The sequence below is a fragment of the Alligator sinensis genome, unplaced genomic scaffold, assembly GCF_000455745.1.
Source record: "Alligator sinensis unplaced genomic scaffold, ASM45574v1 scaffold167_1, whole genome shotgun sequence".
NCBI classification, from domain to species: domain Eukaryota; kingdom Metazoa; phylum Chordata; order Crocodylia; family Alligatoridae; genus Alligator; species Alligator sinensis.
In genome coordinates, this window is record NW_005843015.1 from 371402 (window position 1) to 391716 (window position 20315).

The 20315-nt window shown below is 46.9% G+C and overlaps 1 protein-coding gene across 5 annotated transcripts in view; it reads left to right on the forward strand.

The window, feature by feature from the left end:
* The window catches only part of FAM234A (family with sequence similarity 234 member A), a 54509-nt gene that overhangs the window by 23322 nt on the left and 10872 nt on the right, over positions 1-20315 (forward strand). For all 5 annotated transcript variants that reach the window (XM_006036755.1, XM_025193097.1, XM_006036757.1 and 2 more), the window contains 4 exons: positions 706-1007; positions 2371-2487; positions 2889-3077; positions 18321-18451. In XM_006036755.1, the coding sequence (XP_006036817.1) occupies positions 740-1007; positions 2371-2487; positions 2889-3077; positions 18321-18451 (705 nt within the window). In that variant the 5' untranslated portion in view covers positions 706-739. The remainder of the gene's footprint in view (positions 1-705; positions 1008-2370; positions 2488-2888; positions 3078-18320; positions 18452-20315) is intronic.

Consider the following 20315-nt stretch of genomic DNA (forward strand, 5'->3'; position numbering starts at 1 on the left):
CCACTCGCATGATCAGGGGGCAGCAAGGCAGGCCCTATGAGTGGAGGCTGCAGGACCTGAACCTGTTTAGCCTCCACAAGAGAATGCTGAGAGGGGGACAAACTCGCCGAGGGGGACCAACAGGCTATGGGAGAGTCCCTGTTATCCCGAGCATTACTGGGAGTAACGAGGAATAACGGCCATAAGTTGCCTGAGAACAGATTCAGGCTAGACATCAGGAGGCACTACTTCACAGTCATGGCGGCTATAATCAGGAACCAGCTTCCATGGGAAGTGGTGCTTGCTCCTACCCTGGGGGTCTTCAGAAGGAGGCTAGATAATCACCTAGCCGGGGTTGTTCGACCTCAGCATTCTTTCCTGCCCGTGGCAGGGGGTCGGACTTGATGATCTGCTCAGGTAACCTTCCGACCCTACCTACTATGAAACCCTTCTGCCCCCTTCCCCCGGCAAGCATGTACAGACCTGTGCCCTTAACTCCCTTTTGGCAGTCGCACGATTGGGATCTGGCCCCCAGTCCTAACAGTTGTACCTCCTGCGATGAATATGTGGCATGGCAGGAGGTATAGTTGTTAGGACTGGGGATCAGAGCCCCTTATACCATTTAGTGAACATCTGCCAGCCCCTGATGGAGACCTGAGTATTCAATAACTTGCTTCATTTGATATATCCCAAATCCTATTTTAACTCTCCTTTCTGTTGCTGCAGGTGACCAAAGTTATTGAAAACTCATGAATAACCTATGATGGACAGCAAAGACTTGGAAGCAGAAATCCACCCTCTAAAGAATGAGGATGGGAAAGCACAAGAGAATCATGAAAATTGTACAGAGAAAGAAAGTGTCTGTAAAAAGCCCACACGATTTGCTCAGCTCTCCCGATGGCGAACTGCTTCCTTCTTCCTCTCATTATTTCTCTGTCTTATTGTGGTGTTTGCTTTTTCATTCATCATACCTTGTCCAGTGAGGCCTCTTTCACAAAAGACGTGGCACAGAAAATATGAAAATGCAGGTGAATTTGCTATATAAAAATATTTCTAAACTGTCATTTTCTACAGATTATGGGACTCTTGCCAGAATGTGGCCCTCAATCCAGCCTGCAGGGGTCTTGCTGATGAGCATATGAGCTGCAGTTAATTTAGGTTTCCATATAACAGTGGTTCCTTTTAATCAAAATGGCCTTCTGATTAAGTTTGCAGTGTGTTATGGTTGGGCAAATAGGGTGTTGCCCTCAGGCATTAACAATACAGCAGGTGGGCCTGATTTGGGCAAAGTGAGTGCTCTAAAGAGTAGACCTTTGTTACTGAATATTAGTGCTCCTTAAAATGTACCTTGAAGTGATGTTGAGCTGAGATTTGAAAGCAACCCTTTTTCCATAAGAAACTCTTACAAGCATTGGATAAGTGAAGGGGAAGTGCGAGGGAAGGAGATCTTGTTACTTGTAAGTAACGCACTGTAATCTGAAGGAAAATATCCTTTTACTGAAGTTGTCTCTGGAAATCTGGGAGCAGTTTGTTTATTGCTACAGCATGTGCTTCTGTGCCCTTGTAGCTTACTGTCTCACCATTGTCATATTCCCTTTTTTCTGAAGTGGAATAAGATTTTTTATCTTGTGGGCATCGTCTAACAAATTATGGCCACACTCGCAGACACCGCATTTGTCTTTGGAGATTGAACCAATCATTTCCAGCATCAGAAACAAAATCCTCTTTCTTTTAAGCTGAAAAAGAATTCCTCTTAGTTGTAAATTAGAAGCTATTACATGTATGGGTTCACCCGTTAATAAAGTATACCTCAAACCAGAGATTGAGATTGTTTATCAAATTATTTTAACGGTTTGACTTGCCTAAAACAGAAGTCAGCAAGTCGGATCCGGCCATGGAGCTGTTTTATTCGGCCCATGGAGCTTGAGAGACTTGTGTCAACAGTGGAGGGCTTCTACAGCATTTTGGCAGTAGGGGGCTTCACCAAGGCGGGGCAGAGACACTGTAGTTGTGGTTCTGGTTCTGGCTTTAGCTCTGGCTCTGGGTCCTGTTCAAACACAAGGTACTTATCATTTGGACAGGATTAAACTACAGTAAACTAAGGACACCCTTATATAGTGGTTTGATGCTGTTGTTAACTTATTGTCATTGGCTTCACGTCTTTGGTGGTTTTGTTTTGACTTCCTTGAGCATTCCTATTTAGATGTGTTTTTTATAAACGAAATGCTAATCTGTTCTGGCGTTGCTTTCACAAAAGAAAGCGGTTGTGAATAGTTATCAGGTTTCTAAGGGCATGCAGTTTTCTCCATTTAGTTGCATTACTGCTGTATTCTTTCATCCTGTTTATGAAGTTAGGTGCTTACTAGGATTTGGTCTGTGATCTCTTTGCAGTGACCTACACATTTTTGGCTGTAGAAGATGTGGACAAAGACAAAGTTCAAGATATTATCTTTGCTTTCAGAAGTACCAATGGTAGCAGCAGTTTTAACAGATCCTGCTTGGATGAAGGTAACTGTGACTCTAAGGAGGCTCAAAAAGGTTTTTGGTGAAAATTGGTGGGGGGGGGGGGTTGTGTCATGCTGAAGGGTAAGGTTGCTGTGACAGATCTCTTCTGTGGATGGAGTTATTATCTGACAAAGACAAGTTAACTTCTCTAGGAAGCTACCATTTGATTTCTGTTGAGCTTATGTCCAGTCTTGAAGCTCTCTTGTCATAGTTGAGAAATAGGAAGCTCTTTGTGACATGACAGATTAAAAAGGGAAAATTGGCAAAGAAGCTGTGAATATAAAGAGGAAACTAGTCTCTGGAGGAGCAGGGTTGGTGCAGGTACTCTGCTGAAATGGTTGCATCTACAGTGATACCCAAGGTAAGAAAGGGATTTTATTTCTAAAACATGTTTTTCTGTTCAGGCCTTTCTACTCCATGTGCCTTTATTGTTGCCGTGTCAGGCACTGATGGCAGCACACTCTGGGAGAGGCCTGTCACTGAAGATGTCCATTGGATGGAGTGTGGCATTGAACAGTTGGGTGGGGCTCAGTCCCCAGGCTGCCTTGTCTTGGGGAAGCCAGAGTCTTTAACTGCAATCAACTCTCAAACAGGTAGGTCAAAGTAGAATTTTACTGGTGCGTGGCACAGTCAATTTTCATTTAATTTGCCCGTTTGCTTCTCTCTGTTTGCTGGTGCTTTTGGCACTCTGCCCCAAAAATGTTGCTGACCTCTGGACCCTAGGATGTTTTATCATCACCATGAAAACTGTATTGGATGCATCCATGTTGCAGATGGCATTATGCTTTCAGCCAATTCAATTTCTAAGCTGTTTCCTCCTGCTTGTTTGGGTTGTGTCCAGTTTGAAGTACATACATTTTGGACTTCTGATCAATAACGAGACTTAATCACTGGACAGGAAGTTTATAGGTAAGTCTGTGCTAGGAGCATATTACCAGCATAGCTGTATTTGTATACTATGTCACAATAACAAAATGAAGGCAGCAATAAGAAATAAAAGTCTGATATGTAACAAATAGGGAAGGTCATCTAGTTCAGGGCTGTCCAACTTCTGGGCAGCTGCGAACTACATGCCACATGAGCCCTTCCAGAGCCACATGGATAGCTTAGAGCACCCTGTCCCTCTCCATCTGGCACACACCATGCAAACACCTTGCCTTCCCTACTTTCCCAGTCATTTGTGCTGTGTGGGGAGTACGCCTTTCCCACTGACACCTGCAGCACAGGCAGCCTGGTTTCCCCCTGCTGCTATGCAGCACCTTCCTTTCCAGCCATGCACCCACCTGCAATGTAGGCAGCCTGGCTCCTGTCTTTCTCATTAATAGTGCAAGCATTCCAGTCCCCTCCCTTGCTTTGTGTACAACATGGGCACTCTGGCCCCACACTGCACACTCAACTCAGGTACCCAAGCCCCTTCCCACCTCCATGGGCAAGAAGTAAAAGCAGAGGTGAGCAGGGGAGCCTGAAGAGCCCAGCTACTATGGCAGGAGCAGTGGCAGGGGGAGGGAGGTAGGGTGCAGTGGTGGCCATTCCAGACACTCACAGGCCACATAATTATCTTTTGGGGGTTGCATGCTGCCTGCAGGCTGTTAGTTGGACAGCCCTGATCTTGTCCAGCCCCCTGCTCAAGGCAGGATCATCCCTGTCTTAAAGCATCCCAGCCAAGTATCTGTCTAACCTGCTCGTCAAGATTTCCAGGGTTGGGAAATTCCACAACCTCTCTGGATAGCCTATTCCAGTGCTTAATCACATTCAGAGTTTAGAAAGTTCTTCCTAATATCCCATCTAAATTTCCCCTGGTGCAGTTTTAAAACCATTAGTACTTATTCTCTTCCCTGCAGCAACAGGGAGTAGTCTATCGCCACCCTCTTTATAACCACTTTTGTCTATTTGGAGACTTGTTAATTTGATGTTTCAGACTGTTTTTCCAGTTTATCAGAGCCATTCAGAATCCTAATCTTATCCTCCAAAATGTCTGCAACACCACCTAGCTTGATATCATCTGCAAATTTGCTAAGCATGGACTTCATTCCATCCTGCAGATCATTAATGATAATATTAAACAGTCAGAAGGCAGGGTAGATTTGCACCTTATAGACCAAGTGTGAGCAAAATACAATTCCTTGGCCAGATTCACCCTGCCAAAGGATTTTGTCTGGTTTGTGGTGGGTCCTTTGGTCCCACATGGCCTAGCTCAGGTGGGCAGCCTGGGCTGTAATACACGTGGCTGGTCTTCCCACCCCCAGGCAAGCAATGGAGCAGGAGCAGCGTGGCAGCTGGACTCAGTTCCCAGCAGCCCCCATAGCAGCAGCTCCTTCCAGCTATAGCTGTCAGTCACTGTCTCCAGACCTGGTCCCACTGTCCTGTCATCCCAACCCATCTGCCTTGCACCCACCACTGGCAGTGCTCTATAGAGTGGGCAGGCAGGGTCTCCATGAAGACCAGCCCAGGACCTGCATACGCAGGGTGTACTTGACTGGATGCATGGGGTGGGGCTGTGAGCCAGCAGGGAGCAGCCACCCCAAAATTCACTGTAGCTTCCCCCCCCCCCCCCCCCCCCCCCACCCAGCACTGCTGCCTCCCACCCCAAGTGCAGCCCTGGCCCCAGCCTGCAGTGACATCCCATCCTGCCCCATGCAGATCTGCAGGCACATGCCCCCATGCCCTCCTGGGGTGTGTGCAGCGGCAGGAACTGCCATGCCCCCATTCCCCACCCCTCCTGACGAGCTGTGGCTCCATCCCATGCCCTGCCCTGGCTAGGCAATGCCTGCCCCTGCCCCACTCCCTCCCTCACTGTGGGGACTTCGATCTGCCTCCCCATGCCCCTTCCTTCCCCCCTCCTGTTCCACCACAACAGACTTACCAACTAGATGCAGCTCTCCAAGCTGCTGGGCTATGCTCCTTGCCACCTATGTGCTGTGCTGCAACTGCACGCATGCATGGGGCATTTATTGGTCACATCAGGCAAAAAAAGCCGATTTCTGATGCACTTCATTTTCTTTATATCTGTGCCAATCTGATACTGGACTGATGTATTGGCGCACCGCTAGTTTTCAGTTGATATAGAGTAAAGACTAGGTAAAAGGTCATGTAAGCAATCAGACCATTGTGAAAAATTAGTTTTGTCAAACAAGTCTAATTTAAGTTTTTGAGATAATTACATGCTTGGTTGATCAAGTTAACGGTGCAGATGTAATACATTTAGACTTTTTAAAAGGTGTCTGACTTTGTACTGCACAGAATTCTTATTAAAATAGCACTATACACTATGAGTTAAATGCATTAAATATGTTAAGAGCTGGTCAACTGTCGTATTTCCAAAAATAATTGTTGATAGACAAACCATCATTAAATGGAGGAGTTTCTAGTGAGGATTTATTGGAATTAGACCTCATGCTATTTGACATTTTATCAATTTTCTATAATTTTTTTTTCAATTTTCCAACTCCTAGATTATTGATTCTTAAAGGAGCACCTTGTAAAGAATATTTTGTCACAATACTAAAATTGGTGCTACTCTGTCAACCTGGGTGCATTACAAAAATATACAAAGTGCTGTGGAGCCTACTCAAGATGTCATTCAGCTAGGATTTAAATTTCTGGCCCTGTTGGTCAACCCGGATAAAAAATGCCTGTACAAAGGCATTAGAAGAGCTAGTTTTGCAGTAAGAACTTTTGTTCGTGTGCTGGTAGACTGGGTTTTTCTTTAAGCAGAGATGTGGAGAATGATGATAATGTACTAAAGGTCTTTTTTGTTTCATGTGACTAACTGAAATTTTCCCTCTGTGTTACCATTATTAGATGGCTAATTTCAGATTCTATTAGTTTTGCTGACTGTATGAGATGCCTGCATGGTGGCATCTAGACCTCTGAAGTCATCAGATGTTCTGCTCTGATGCTATGTAGCATACATGTCTCCATGCCAGTCCTTTGTGGCAGAACTGAAATCTTCAGCTAGATGGTTTGGACTCTTTCTCCCTGGGGCATAGGCTTGCATCTCATTTCATGGGCAGCCCATACAGGCCACCCTGTAGTAAAGGGAAATGTGTGACCTCCAGATATCACCTCCTCATCACTGACCTAGAAATCAAAGAAATAAAACCTCTTTCCTCAGAATTCGTTAGCAAATCTGCCATCCTTCTAGACAGCAACAATAGGACAGAGGTGTCTTAACCTAAAGTATAACTTCAAGGAAAAAGTGTACAGCGGAGGGTTTAAAAAGTTGTTTAAGGGTGCGGGGGCAGACTTATACAGAGAAATATTTCAAGGTCTTAGCCTGTTCTACTAAATCAATTCTGGAATTTCTATTCACAAGGTAAAGGTCTTAATCCAAGGTTCTTTCGTGCTGTTGCATCTGGTTTGGGAACCTTCCAGCCTCAAAGAAACATCTTGCCATCTGTTTTTATCGGCTTGTTTTCAAATCAGTGACCAGCTTCATACTTAGCTTTAAAGATAGTGTCTTTAAAGATATAGTGGTGGTGTGCTTTCCACACAAAATAGTCTTGTGTTATCATTTTCCTTTCTAAGCACTTGTCTGCCTTCCATCTGAATTTACATTACCCTCCTATAAATGTAACTAGAAATAACTAGAAAAACCCCTATAGGTGTACTCTGGAGGCAGAATTCTGTGACATTTTGGGAACTTAAGCATCATTTATGAATGTGTCACATGTGCAGGGTAGATACACAAGTATCCACAACACTACTAGGCTACATAGTGGCTAGGCAGGTACATAGCTAGGTACACAAGTATGTAAGCATAAGTTATTGAAAAAAAACCAGGAGGAGGAAGGAGAGGGTGAGGGCCCTACCATATGTAACTTTAATAGCAGATTGGTTGGAGCGTTTGCCCAAGAAGCTGGAGACCTGGTGTCTAGTACCCCATCTCTTGGCCAGAGGACCTTGGAACTTGCTTCTCTTTGATATTTCATCCCAGTGCTCTAACCACCATACCACAGATTATGCGAGGCATTAGCTTATGTGTCCATACTACATGAGTAATAGAATTGCATAAGTGCCAACACTGCCATTTAGGATTTAGGAGACCAGAGTAATTGGATTCTCTGTTGAAATGGATTCTCTGTTCATCCTTAATGGAGAAAACTTAAAAACTTCTCACTTGGAGAAGAGATTTGGAGCAACAGAGGAGGAGGAGCACGTTCCATTAGTGAACGAAGCCAGGACAGGCCTCCCCAAGGTTGGAAGGATCAAGACCACTGCTACCAAGAGGAAGTGATGGGTGGTGGTGATTGGAGACTCCCTTCTGTGGGGGATGGAGGCATCCATCTGCCTGCGTGACCTGTTATCTCTGGAGGTCTGCTGCTTGCCCAGAGCCTGGATCGGAGATGTCACGGAGGGATTACTGAGACTCATTTGGCCCTTTGACTACTACCCCATGCTGCTCATCCATGTGGGCACCAATGATACTGCCAGGGGTGACCCTAAGCAGACCAAAAGTGACTACAGGGCTCTGGGTGCAGAGGTGAAGGGGGCAGGGGCTCAGGTGGTCTCTATCCTTTTGGTCAAGAGGAAGGGCCCAGGCAGGAGCGGACACATCCTGCAGAACAAAGCATAGCTGTGCAGATGCGAAAGCCCTGCTGGCAACACCTTCTTTGACCATGGGATGTTGTTCCAAGAAGGATTGTGAGGAAGAGACGGGATCCACCTGATGAAGAGGAGGAGGAGCATCTTTGCAGACAGACTCGCTAACCTAGTGAGGAGGGCTTTAAACTAGGTTCACCGGGGATGGAGACAAAAGCCCTGAGGTATATGGGGAAGTGGGTGACCTAGAGGAAGCACAAGCAGGAAAGGGCAACAGGGGAAGTCTTCTCATTCTTCCTGAGAAAGTAGGGCAATAGGTTAGTTACCTCAGTTGTCTACACATGAATACATAGAGCCTGCAAAGCAAGCAGGAAGAATTGGAAGTCATTGCACAGCCATGGAACTATGACATGATTGGAATAACAGAGACTTGGTGGGAGCTCGCATGACTGGAGCACTGTTGTGGATGAGTACAAACTGTTCAGGAAGGACAGGTAGGGGACAAGAGGAGGAAGAGTTGTGCTTTATGTAAAAGCCATATGATTGCTTAGAGGTTCAGTATGAAACTGGAAATAGGCCTGTTGAAAGTCTGTGGGTTAGGGTCAGAGGGGAGAGCAACAAGGGTGATGTTGTGGGGGTCTGCTATAGACCACCAGACCAGAATGATGAGGTGGAAGACAGCTAGTGGAAGTTTCTGGAGAGTGTTGGGGACAACGTCCTGGTACCGGTGCTGGAGCGGCCAATTACAGGCTATACTTTTCTTGACCTGCTGCTCACAAACAAGGAAGAATTGGTGGGGAATGTAGTAGTGGATGGCAACTTGGGCAGCACTGACTATGAGAGAGTTCATGATCCTGAGGAAAGGGAAGAAAGTAGAGCAGCAGAGTAAGGACCTTAGACTTCAGAAAAGCAGACTTTGACTCACTCAGTGGACTGATGGGCAGGATCCCCTCAGATGCCATTCTGCGGGGGAAAGGAGCCCAGGAGAGCTAGCTGTACTTTAGAGAAACCTTACTGAGGGGGCAGGAATGAACCATCCCGATGCGCAGGAAGACTAGCAAGTATGGCAGAAGACCAACCAGGTTTAGCAGGGAACTCTTCAGTGAGCTAAAACACAAAAAGGAAGCTTACAAGAACTGGAAACTTGGACAAATGACTAGGGAGAAGTATAAGAGTATTGCTCAGGTGTGCAAGGATGAAAACAGGAAGGCCAAAGTGCAATTGGTGTTGCAGCTAGCAAGGGACATGAAGTGTTTCTCTAAGTATGTCAGCAACAAAAGAAAGATCAGGGAAAGTGTGGATTCCTTACTGAATGGGAGAGGCAACCCAGTGACAGATGTGCAAAAAGCTGAAGTACTTAATGCCTTTTTTGCCTCAGTCTTCACAGGCAAGGTCAGCTCCCAGACTACTGCACCTGACAGCACAGTTTGGGGAGAAGGTGAGCAGCCCTTCATGATAAAAGAACAGGTTAGGGACTATTTAGAAAAGCTGGGCATTTACAAATCCATGGGGCTGGATGCGATGCAATCCATGGATTCTGAGGGAGTTGGCCTATGTAATTGCAGAGCCACTGGCCATCATTTTTGGGAAATCGTGGCGATCAGGAGAGGTCCCGGATGATTGGAAAAGGGCAAATATAGTGCTCATCTTTTAAGAAAAGGAAGGAGGATCCAGGGAGCTGCAGACTGATTGGCTTCATTTTGGTCCCTGGAAAAATCATGGAGCAGGTCCTCAAGGAATCCATTTCTAAGCCCTTGGAGAAGAAGGTGATTAGGAACAGTCGGCAGGGATTCATCAGGGGCAAGCCATGCCTGAGCAACCTGCTTGCCTTCTATGATGAGATGACTGACTCTGTGGATGCATGGAGACCAGTGGATGTGATGTGCCTTGATTTTAGCAAGGCTTTTGATACAGTTTCCCACCACATTCTCCCAGGCAAGCTAAGGGAGTATGGACTGAATGAATGAACTGTAAGGTAGAGAGAAAATTGGCTGGAGTATCGGGCTCAGACAGACATCAAGAATGAACCATCCTGATGCGCAGGAAGACTAGCAAGTATGGCAGAAGACCAACCAGGTTTAGCAGGGAACTCTTCAGTGAGCTAAAACACAAAAAGGAAGCTTACAAGAACTGGAAACTTGGACAAATGACTAGGGAGAAGTATAAGAGTATTGCTCAGGTGTGCAAGGATGAAAACAGGAAGGCCAAAGTGCAATTGGTGTTGCAGCTAGCAAGGGACATGAAGTGTTTCTCTAAGTATGTCAGCAACAAAAGAAAGATCAGGGAAAGTGTGGATTCCTTACTGAATGGGAGAGGCAACCCAGTGACAGATGTGCAAAAAGCTGAAGTACTTAATGCCTTTTTTGCCTCAGTCTTCACAGGCAAGGTCAGCTCCCAGACTACTGCACCTGGCAGCACAGTTTGGGGAGAAGGTGAGCAGCCCTTCATGATAAAAGAACAGGTTAGGGACTATTTAGAAAAGCTGGGCATTTACAAATCCATGGGGCTGGATGCGATGCAATCCATGGATTCTGAGGGAGTTGGCCTATGTAATTGCAGAGCCACTGGCCATCATTTTTGGGAAATCGTGGCGATCAGGAGAGGTCCCGGATGATTGGAAAAGGGCAAATATAGTGCTCATCTTTTAAGAAAAGGAAGGAGGATCCAGGGAGCTGCAGACTGATTGGCTTCATTTTGGTCCCTGGAAAAATCATGGAGCAGGTCCTCAAGGAATCCATTTCTAAGCCCTTGGAGAAGAAGGTGATTAGGAACAGTCGGCAGGGATTCATCAGGGGCAAGCCATGCCTGAGCAACCTGCCTGCCTTCTATGATGAGATGACTGACTTTGTGGATGCATGGAGACCAGTGGATGTGATGTGCCTTGATTTTAGCAAGGCTTTTGATACAGTTTCCCACCACATTCTCCCAGGCAAGCTAAGGGAGTATGGACTGAATGAATGAACTGTAAGGTAGAGAGAAAATTGGCTGGAGTATCGGGCTCAGACAGACATCAAGAATGAACCATCCTGATGCGCAGGAAGACTAGCAAGTATGGCAGAAGACCAACCAGGTTTAGCAGGGAACTCTTCAGTGAGCTAAAACACAAAAAGGAAGCTTACAAGAACTGGAAACTTGGACAAATGACTAGGGAGAAGTATAAGAGTATTGCTCAGGTGTGCAAGGATGAAAACAGGAAGGCCAAAGTGCAATTGGTGTTGCAGCTAGCAAGGGACATGAAGTGTTTCTCTAAGTATGTCAGCAACAAAAGAAAGATCAGGGAAAGTGTGGATTCCTTACTGAATGGGAGAGGCAACCCAGTGACAGATGTGCAAAAAGCTGAAGTACTTAATGCCTTTTTTGCCTCAGTCTTCACAGGCAAGGTCAGCTCCCAGACTACTGCACCTGGCAGCACAGTTTGGGGAGAAGGTGAGCAGCCCTTCATGATAAAAGAACAGGTTAGGGACTATTTAGAAAAGCTGGGCATTTACAAATCCATGGGGCTGGATGCGATGCAATCCATGGATTCTGAGGGAGTTGGCCTATGTAATTGCAGAGCCACTGGCCATCATTTTTGGGAAATCGTGGCGATCAGGAGAGGTCCCGGATGATTGGAAAAGGGCAAATATAGTGCTCATCTTTTAAGAAAAGGAAGGAGGATCCAGGGAGCTGCAGACTGATTGGCTTCATTTTGGTCCCTGGAAAAATCATGGAGCAGGTCCTCAAGGAATCCATTTCTAAGCCCTTGGAGAAGAAGGTGATTAGGAACAGTCGGCAGGGATTCATCAGGGGCAAGCCATGCCTGAGCAACCTGCCTGCCTTCTATGATGAGATGACTGACTTTGTGGATGCATGGAGACCAGTGGATGTGATGTGCCTTGATTTTAGCAAGGCTTTTGATACAGTTTCCCACCACATTCTCCCAGGCAAGCTAAGGGAGTATGGACTGAATGAATGAACTGTAAGGTAGAGAGAAAATTGGCTGGAGTATCGGGCTCAGACAGACATCAAGAATGAACCATCCTGATGCGCAGGAAGACTAGCAAGTATGGCAGAAGACCAACCAGGTTTAGCAGGGAACTCTTCAGTGAGCTAAAACACAAAAAGGAAGCTTACAAGAACTGGAAACTTGGACAAATGACTAGGGAGAAGTATAAGAGTATTGCTCAGGTGTGCAAGGATGAAAACAGGAAGGCCAAAGTGCAATTGGTGTTGCAGCTAGCAAGGGACATGAAGTGTTTCTCTAAGTATGTCAGCAACAAAAGAAAGATCAGGGAAAGTGTGGATTCCTTACTGAATGGGAGAGGCAACCCAGTGACAGATGTGCAAAAAGCTGAAGTACTTAATGCCTTTTTTGCCTCAGTCTTCACAGGCAAGGTCAGCTCCCAGACTACTGCACCTGGCAGCACAGTTTGGGGAGAAGGTGAGCAGCCCTTCATGATAAAAGAACAGGTTAGGGACTATTTAGAAAAGCTGGGCATTTACAAATCCATGGGGCTGGATGCGATGCAATCCATGGATTCTGAGGGAGTTGGCCTATGTAATTGCAGAGCCACTGGCCATCATTTTTGGGAAATCGTGGCGATCAGGAGAGGTCCCGGATGATTGGAAAAGGGCAAATATAGTGCTCATCTTTTAAGAAAAGGAAGGAGGATCCAGGGAGCTGCAGACTGATTGGCTTCATTTTGGTCCCTGGAAAAATCATGGAGCAGGTCCTCAAGGAATCCATTTCTAAGCCCTTGGAGAAGAAGGTGATTAGGAACAGTCGGCAGGGATTCATCAGGGGCAAGCCATGCCTGAGCAACCTGCCTGCCTTCTATGATGAGATGACTGACTTTGTGGATGCATGGAGACCAGTGGATGTGATGTGCCTTGATTTTAGCAAGGCTTTTGATACAGTTTCCCACCACATTCTCCCAGGCAAGCTAAGGGAGTATGGACTGAATGAATGAACTGTAAGGTAGAGAGAAAATTGGCTGGAGTATCGGGCTCAGACAGACATCAAGAATGAACCATCCTGATGCGCAGGAAGACTAGCAAGTATGGCAGAAGACCAACCAGGTTTAGCAGGGAACTCTTCAGTGAGCTAAAACACAAAAAGGAAGCTTACAAGAACTGGAAACTTGGACAAATGACTAGGGAGAAGTATAAGAGTATTGCTCAGGTGTGCAAGGATGAAAACAGGAAGGCCAAAGTGCAATTGGTGTTGCAGCTAGCAAGGGACATGAAGTGTTTCTCTAAGTATGTCAGCAACAAAAGAAAGATCAGGGAAAGTGTGGATTCCTTACTGAATGGGAGAGGCAACCCAGTGACAGATGTGCAAAAAGCTGAAGTACTTAATGCCTTTTTTGCCTCAGTCTTCACAGGCAAGGTCAGCTCCCAGACTACTGCACCTGGCAGCACAGTTTGGGGAGAAGGTGAGCAGCCCTTCATGATAAAAGAACAGGTTAGGGACTATTTAGAAAAGCTGGGCATTTACAAATCCATGGGGCTGGATGCGATGCAATCCATGGATTCTGAGGGAGTTGGCCTATGTAATTGCAGAGCCACTGGCCATCATTTTTGGGAAATCGTGGCGATCAGGAGAGGTCCCGGATGATTGGAAAAGGGCAAATATAGTGCTCATCTTTTAAGAAAAGGAAGGAGGATCCAGGGAGCTGCAGACTGATTGGCTTCATTTTGGTCCCTGGAAAAATCATGGAGCAGGTCCTCAAGGAATCCATTTCTAAGCCCTTGGAGAAGAAGGTGATTAGGAACAGTCGGCAGGGATTCATCAGGGGCAAGCCATGCCTGAGCAACCTGCCTGCCTTCTATGATGAGATGACTGACTTTGTGGATGCATGGAGACCAGTGGATGTGATGTGCCTTGATTTTAGCAAGGCTTTTGATACAGTTTCCCACCACATTCTCCCAGGCAAGCTAAGGGAGTATGGACTGAATGAATGAACTGTAAGGTAGAGAGAAAATTGGCTGGAGTATCGGGCTCAGACAGACATCAAGAATGAACCATCCTGATGCGCAGGAAGACTAGCAAGTATGGCAGAAGACCAACCAGGTTTAGCAGGGAACTCTTCAGTGAGCTAAAACACAAAAAGGAAGCTTACAAGAACTGGAAACTTGGACAAATGACTAGGGAGAAGTATAAGAGTATTGCTCAGGTGTGCAAGGATGAAAACAGGAAGGCCAAAGTGCAATTGGTGTTGCAGCTAGCAAGGGACATGAAGTGTTTCTCTAAGTATGTCAGCAACAAAAGAAAGATCAGGGAAAGTGTGGATTCCTTACTGAATGGGAGAGGCAACCCAGTGACAGATGTGCAAAAAGCTGAAGTACTTAATGCCTTTTTTGCCTCAGTCTTCACAGGCAAGGTCAGCTCCCAGACTACTGCACCTGGCAGCACAGTTTGGGGAGAAGGTGAGCAGCCCTTCATGATAAAAGAACAGGTTAGGGACTATTTAGAAAAGCTGGGCATTTACAAATCCATGGGGCTGGATGCGATGCAATCCATGGATTCTGAGGGAGTTGGCCTATGTAATTGCAGAGCCACTGGCCATCATTTTTGGGAAATCGTGGCGATCAGGAGAGGTCCCGGATGATTGGAAAAGGGCAAATATAGTGCTCATCTTTTAAGAAAAGGAAGGAGGATCCAGGGAGCTGCAGACTGATTGGCTTCATTTTGGTCCCTGGAAAAATCATGGAGCAGGTCCTCAAGGAATCCATTTCTAAGCCCTTGGAGAAGAAGGTGATTAGGAACAGTCGGCAGGGATTCATCAGGGGCAAGCCATGCCTGAGCAACCTGCCTGCCTTCTATGATGAGATGACTGACTTTGTGGATGCATGGAGACCAGTGGATGTGATGTGCCTTGATTTTAGCAAGGCTTCCAGGTAGCCTCAGAAAAAGGCTACAAAGACTAAAACGTAGGCTTACTCTACTTACAGCAACTGCAGTCCCAGAACATTGTTTCTGGACTATTTTATGAGCTTTACTATAAATATACTTTTGTTGGGCGGCAGCACCTAGACAGAGGAGGAAACTCTGAGAGGGCCCAATCTTTCAAACCTAGGCTCCTTAGTGAGTCAGCCAAATACCAGTTGTGGACACTCAAAGTTGACACAGACACATGCAGAACAGATGCTCATGCTCAAATGCTAAACCCAACCACTTGGAGGTGAGCTGTGGATAATATGGTAAGGAGCCCATGTTTGAGAACGAGGCCTGGATGCTCAATGTGTAGGAGTGTTGCCAGCAGGTCAAGGGAAGTGATTTCTCCTTTCTTCATCACTGATGAGGCCACATCTAGAGTACTGTGTCCAGTTTTGGGGCCCCCCCTCCAGAATGGATGTGCACAAATTGAAATGAGTCCAGCAGAGGGCAATGAAAATGGTTAAGGCGCTGGGACACATGACTTATGTGGAGAGTCTGAGGGAACTGGGCTTATTTAGTCTGCAGAAGGGAAGACTGAGGAGGGATTTGACACCAGCCTTTAACTACCTGAGGGGTGGTTCCGAAGAGGATGGAGCAGACCGTTTTCACTGGTGGCAGATGACAGAACAAGGAGCAATGTTCTCAAGTTGCAACAAGGGAAGTTTAGATTAGATATTATGAAAAACTTTTTCATGAGGAGGGTAACAAAGCACCGGAGCAGGTTACGCAAAGAGGTTGTGGAAGCTCCATCTTACGAAGTTTTTAAGACCCAGCGTTGAGCCTAGGTGGCCTCTTGAGCTCCCTTCCAACAATATTTTTTTAGGGGTGTACTGATAAAGATTTTTTAGGTCAATACCGATGGCCAATTATTAACCAGCTGTATCAGCCAGTACTGATCTGATAGCCAGTATGCAGCCTAGCAGCTTTGAGAGCTGCATCTGGCCAGTAAGTCTGGGGGTGGGGGGGGAGTTCATGTGGAAGGGAAGGAAAGGGGCATGGGGGGGAAGTTTGGAGCCCCTATGGTGAAGGAGTGGGGCAGGGGTGGACACTGCCCAGCTTGGCTGGGGCAGGACGTGGGACAGAGCCATGGGCAGCTAACTGGGCTGGGGCTGCGCTTGGGGCGGGCAGGGCAGGCAACACTGGGATGAGGGTTACGGCTTCGCTGTAGTCCACCCTCCCAGTGCTTCCACCACTTGCCTCCCTGCCAAGAAGAAGCTGGTGCAGTGCATAGCAGGCAGGCTGCCCTCAACCCACGCACAAATCTAGGGGACACATGCCCCCATGCCTCCCCTGGGGGTGTGTGCAGCAGTGGGAGCTGCTCCCATCCCCACCTGCCCAGATAAGCCACCCACAGCTCCGTCCCTTGCCCCGTCCTGTCCTGGCTGGGCAGCACCTGCCCCAGCCCCACTCCCTCCCTAACCATGCGGGCCTTGATCTGTCCCCCACCTCCCCCCCCACCCCCAACACACACACACCCACACCCCTTCCATCCCTTCTCCCCATAGACTTACCAGCTGGACACAGCTCTCCAAGCTGCAGTTGTGTTTCTGGCTGCGTGCATGCTGTGGCTGCGTGCATGCAGGCAGCATGTATCAGTGACATCATTGGTCACATCTGCCAAAAAAGCCAATTGCCAATAATGTCAATTTTCCTTTTGCCAGTGCTGATACGATATGGACTGATATATTGGTGCACCTCTACTGTTTTACCTATGAGTTTTTGATTCCAAGGTCCTCAGCTTCCTGCTGCTCCACAGAAGACCTCCCCTCTTCCAAATCTGAGGGAGTAAGAATTGAAATGTGTTTCCATGTTGTTGTAAAACTTTGAAAATGTTTTAAGCTTGTGGACTGCAGCCCTCTCTGAATTACTTTGGACAGTGTACAGTTTCCTTGCTGTTGATCACAGATGTCTCTGTGACAATAAGCAGATGTTTGCTTCTGTGCAGGGGGATTTTCACTTCTGAATTGATCTTGTAGTGATGGAACAATTTTGTCTTTGCATTTTTATTTAAGATTGTATAGATTATTCTAAAAAAAATCCTCTAGCCTGACTGCATTTGGTTGAAAGTTGGAATGTTACCTAGAGCCAATGGGCACATTTTGGAAGAACAGAAAACTGGGAATGTACTTACCTGCCTTTGCTGGGTACTACAGCATACTTCTTTGCACATCATCCACCCTCACTTCAGAAGTGCACCTTGTTTGGGGAAGGCAGAATGAAGCAAAAAAGATTTTTTCCTTGAAGTAAAAGGTTAGGGGGATGGGTAGTCTAACTTGCCACTGCAGGCAGAGGGCAGTGAAGTCCTCACATCAGCCTTTCTCCTGCTTCCCATGCAACATGCTGCTACTGCAACAGCTACAGAGTTAACCCACTCATGGCCATAGCCTAATTATGTGTAGACCAGGGGTAGGCAACGTTTTTTGGCCGGAGTGCCGAAAAAACTACAATGTCTATGTTGGAAAGTGCCGGAGTGCCGACATGTTGGAGCCCGGAGCAGCTGTTTGCAGCCTCCCAGCTGCAGCTGGCCCACGAAGCCCAGTCTGTTTGCAGCAGGGCTTGCAACCTCCCAGCCTCCTGCTGGGAGCAGCCTGGGATCTGTGGCTGCAGGAGCTGCTTAGAGCCCGGGCTGGTGGTGGTGTGCCGAGCAAAATGGCCTTGTGTGCCATGCTCAGCACGCGTGCCAGGGGTTGCTGACCCCTGGTATAGACCAACACTTAAAAAATTTTAACTCCACAGCAGCTGTGAAAGGATTAAACCAGTAGTTGTTGGGCATGCAGCAGGGAGAGGGAGCAGTGAGGCAGTAAATCCTGCCCTACTCCATGCAGCCAGAGACTTTGGCCCTTATGTAAATCAGTTTCCCCCATTTAAGACGCACATGCCAATTTTCTATCATTGATTTTTGAGGGAACGGTGCACGCGGTATATGAATGAATGCAGTATATATGTTCTTTAAACAAAACAAATGCTGACAGATTATATCTTTTTATGAGTTATTGGAGATGTGCACTCTTTCTGTTAAGCCTAACCCTACCTATTGCTTTAGGACTGGGAAAAAGAAAGTTTTTTGTCAGCTGTACTTTAGGCCCGTTCTATTCAGGGTGGTCCAGTATGAAACTCATGGGTAAATTAGACTGCTCAAGGTCTTGGGTTGATGATTAAAATGCAAAGATGATGCTTAACTACGGCGTATGGAATCTAATGCTTTGTGGGGCGCAGGGCTAGGTAATGATGATAGATAGGTGGTGACTGGTTTGTTTGCAGTCTCTGGGAGAACAGTACTGGTTAAGACAAATTGCTCCATAATTTTGAAGAGCTATTAAGTGTTTAAGCACAATTTATCAAATGTTTCCCAGTAACAAGAATAATTGTTTTGCAGGGGAAGCTCTATGGAGACAGACTAACAACTTTGGAGCTAATTATACACTGATGACTCCTTTGTTAAAAATCCCAGATGTTGATGGGGATGGTGTTCAGGACCTGATGATCTTTACCACTGTGAGAGAAGAGGTACAGCACCTTAAAGTCACGATAAAGCCTTTGCATGTACTGCTAGCCATACCAGGAGTGTTGCTTGTCTTCACTGAACTATTCTAAAAGGTGAAATAGCTATTTGAGCCTCTTTGAAACCAGCGTATTTCAAGAGGCCAGTTTCCCTTCTTTTTTGCCATGCAGAAGAGACCAAATTGTGCAGCTTTGGGCTCAGTACACATCTTTTACAAATCTCCAAATCATTAGAAAGTGTTTGATTTAAAAAAAAAAATCCAAAGAAAATAACTCTGGAGTAAACATTGCCTTGCTGAGTTTGATGGCCATCCATTGGATATACAGTTAAAAACAAAATTTCCTTGGCTTTGTCCTATTGCTCAGGCTCAGAGAAAGGTAAAGCTTGAACAAACAACCCCAGGAACAGTGGGGTTTAAAGTACTGGAGCTGAACTCTGTGGATGGTAAATGCACATGAAGATGTTTGCTTTGTCAGAACTATCATTTTTAAAAGGGCACTGTCCTCAAACCTGCAATTGAATTGGGATCTGCTCTACACACAGTTTTTGTGCTACTATAAGCTATGTTGGTTAGTTATAACTAAGGTTTATGTATCAGTATAGCTTTGCTGGAATAGCTCTCAGTAGGCATAGTATTAAGGTGACTAGTAAGTCATAGGGGTGCACCAATAGAGATTTTTTGGGCTGATACCAATGCCCAATCTTTAGTGAGCTATATTGGCCAATACCGATCTAATTCCAATATGCAGCTGGGCAGCATGGAGAGTGGCATCTGGCTGGTAAGTCTGTTGTGGGGGAAAGGGAGGGGGGGAGGGAACGGGTGTTGCGGTGGGGAGGGGGTGATCAAGGCCTCAACGGTGAAGGAGGGAGTGGGGCTGGGGCAGGGGCAGGCACTGCCCAGCTTGGATAGAGTGCAGGATGGAGCCACAAGCGGCTCATCCGGGGGGGCTTCTGCCACTACACGCACCCTGAGAGTGCATGGGGGGCGTGTGCCCCCGGATCTGTGTGGGGTGAAGGTGGGCTACTGCTGTGGGCTGGGGCAGTGCCGGGCTCTTCCCGGTGGGAGACTGGGCTGGGCTGCGCTCGGGGTGGGCAGTGTTGCTGGGTGGGGTCTATGGCAGGCCATTAGGGAGCGCCCTTGTGTTGAGCCACCCACCTCACTGTGCTCGACCACCTTCCAGGCTCCGAGTGCCTCCCTGGGGGTGCCTCACGTCTGGCCGACCCCCTTCCTGGAGCACACTGACTAGCCTGGGGGTAACACTGCCACCACCCACGGATGGGCTTGATTCTGGCTCTGCGCACCCTAGGAAACACAGGCCTGGTAGGCCTCGAGGGTACTTGATTCACTTCAAGAACTTGGGATGCTTCCCTTAGTCGGAAGCACAAGTAGTGGTCTCCCTTAGCCGAACCAAGGGGACCCCAAGGGATAATCTAGACCCACTCCCAATAAGTCTCCCATATGAGGTACAAAGGAGAACTTTATTGGTTACAGAGGGTAGGGTTAGAATAGGGTACAGGGTAGAGCAATATCAAAGAAATCCCATAGAGTGAACTGGCATGGCTGGGTAGCCTTTGATCACGCATCTGAGTTACTGCAAGCTATATATGTAGTTAGATCTCAGGTAGCTTACTCACAAGCATCATCCAGAGGCAGGTGGAGATTCCCTCTGGAAGCAGGCAGTTCCTTGATCATGAGTTTTGAGAAAGAGAGCAAGTTTCAGATGGTCCAGTTCTTCTCTCTCTCTGCCCCCCCCCCGGGCAGTCCTTAACTTATATAGCCCTTGTGACCTCATTTACCTGGTCCAATGGAGGTCAGCACCTGTTGGCTGTCAGCCAACCAATTTGAAATACATCACTAGTTGCCGGGCA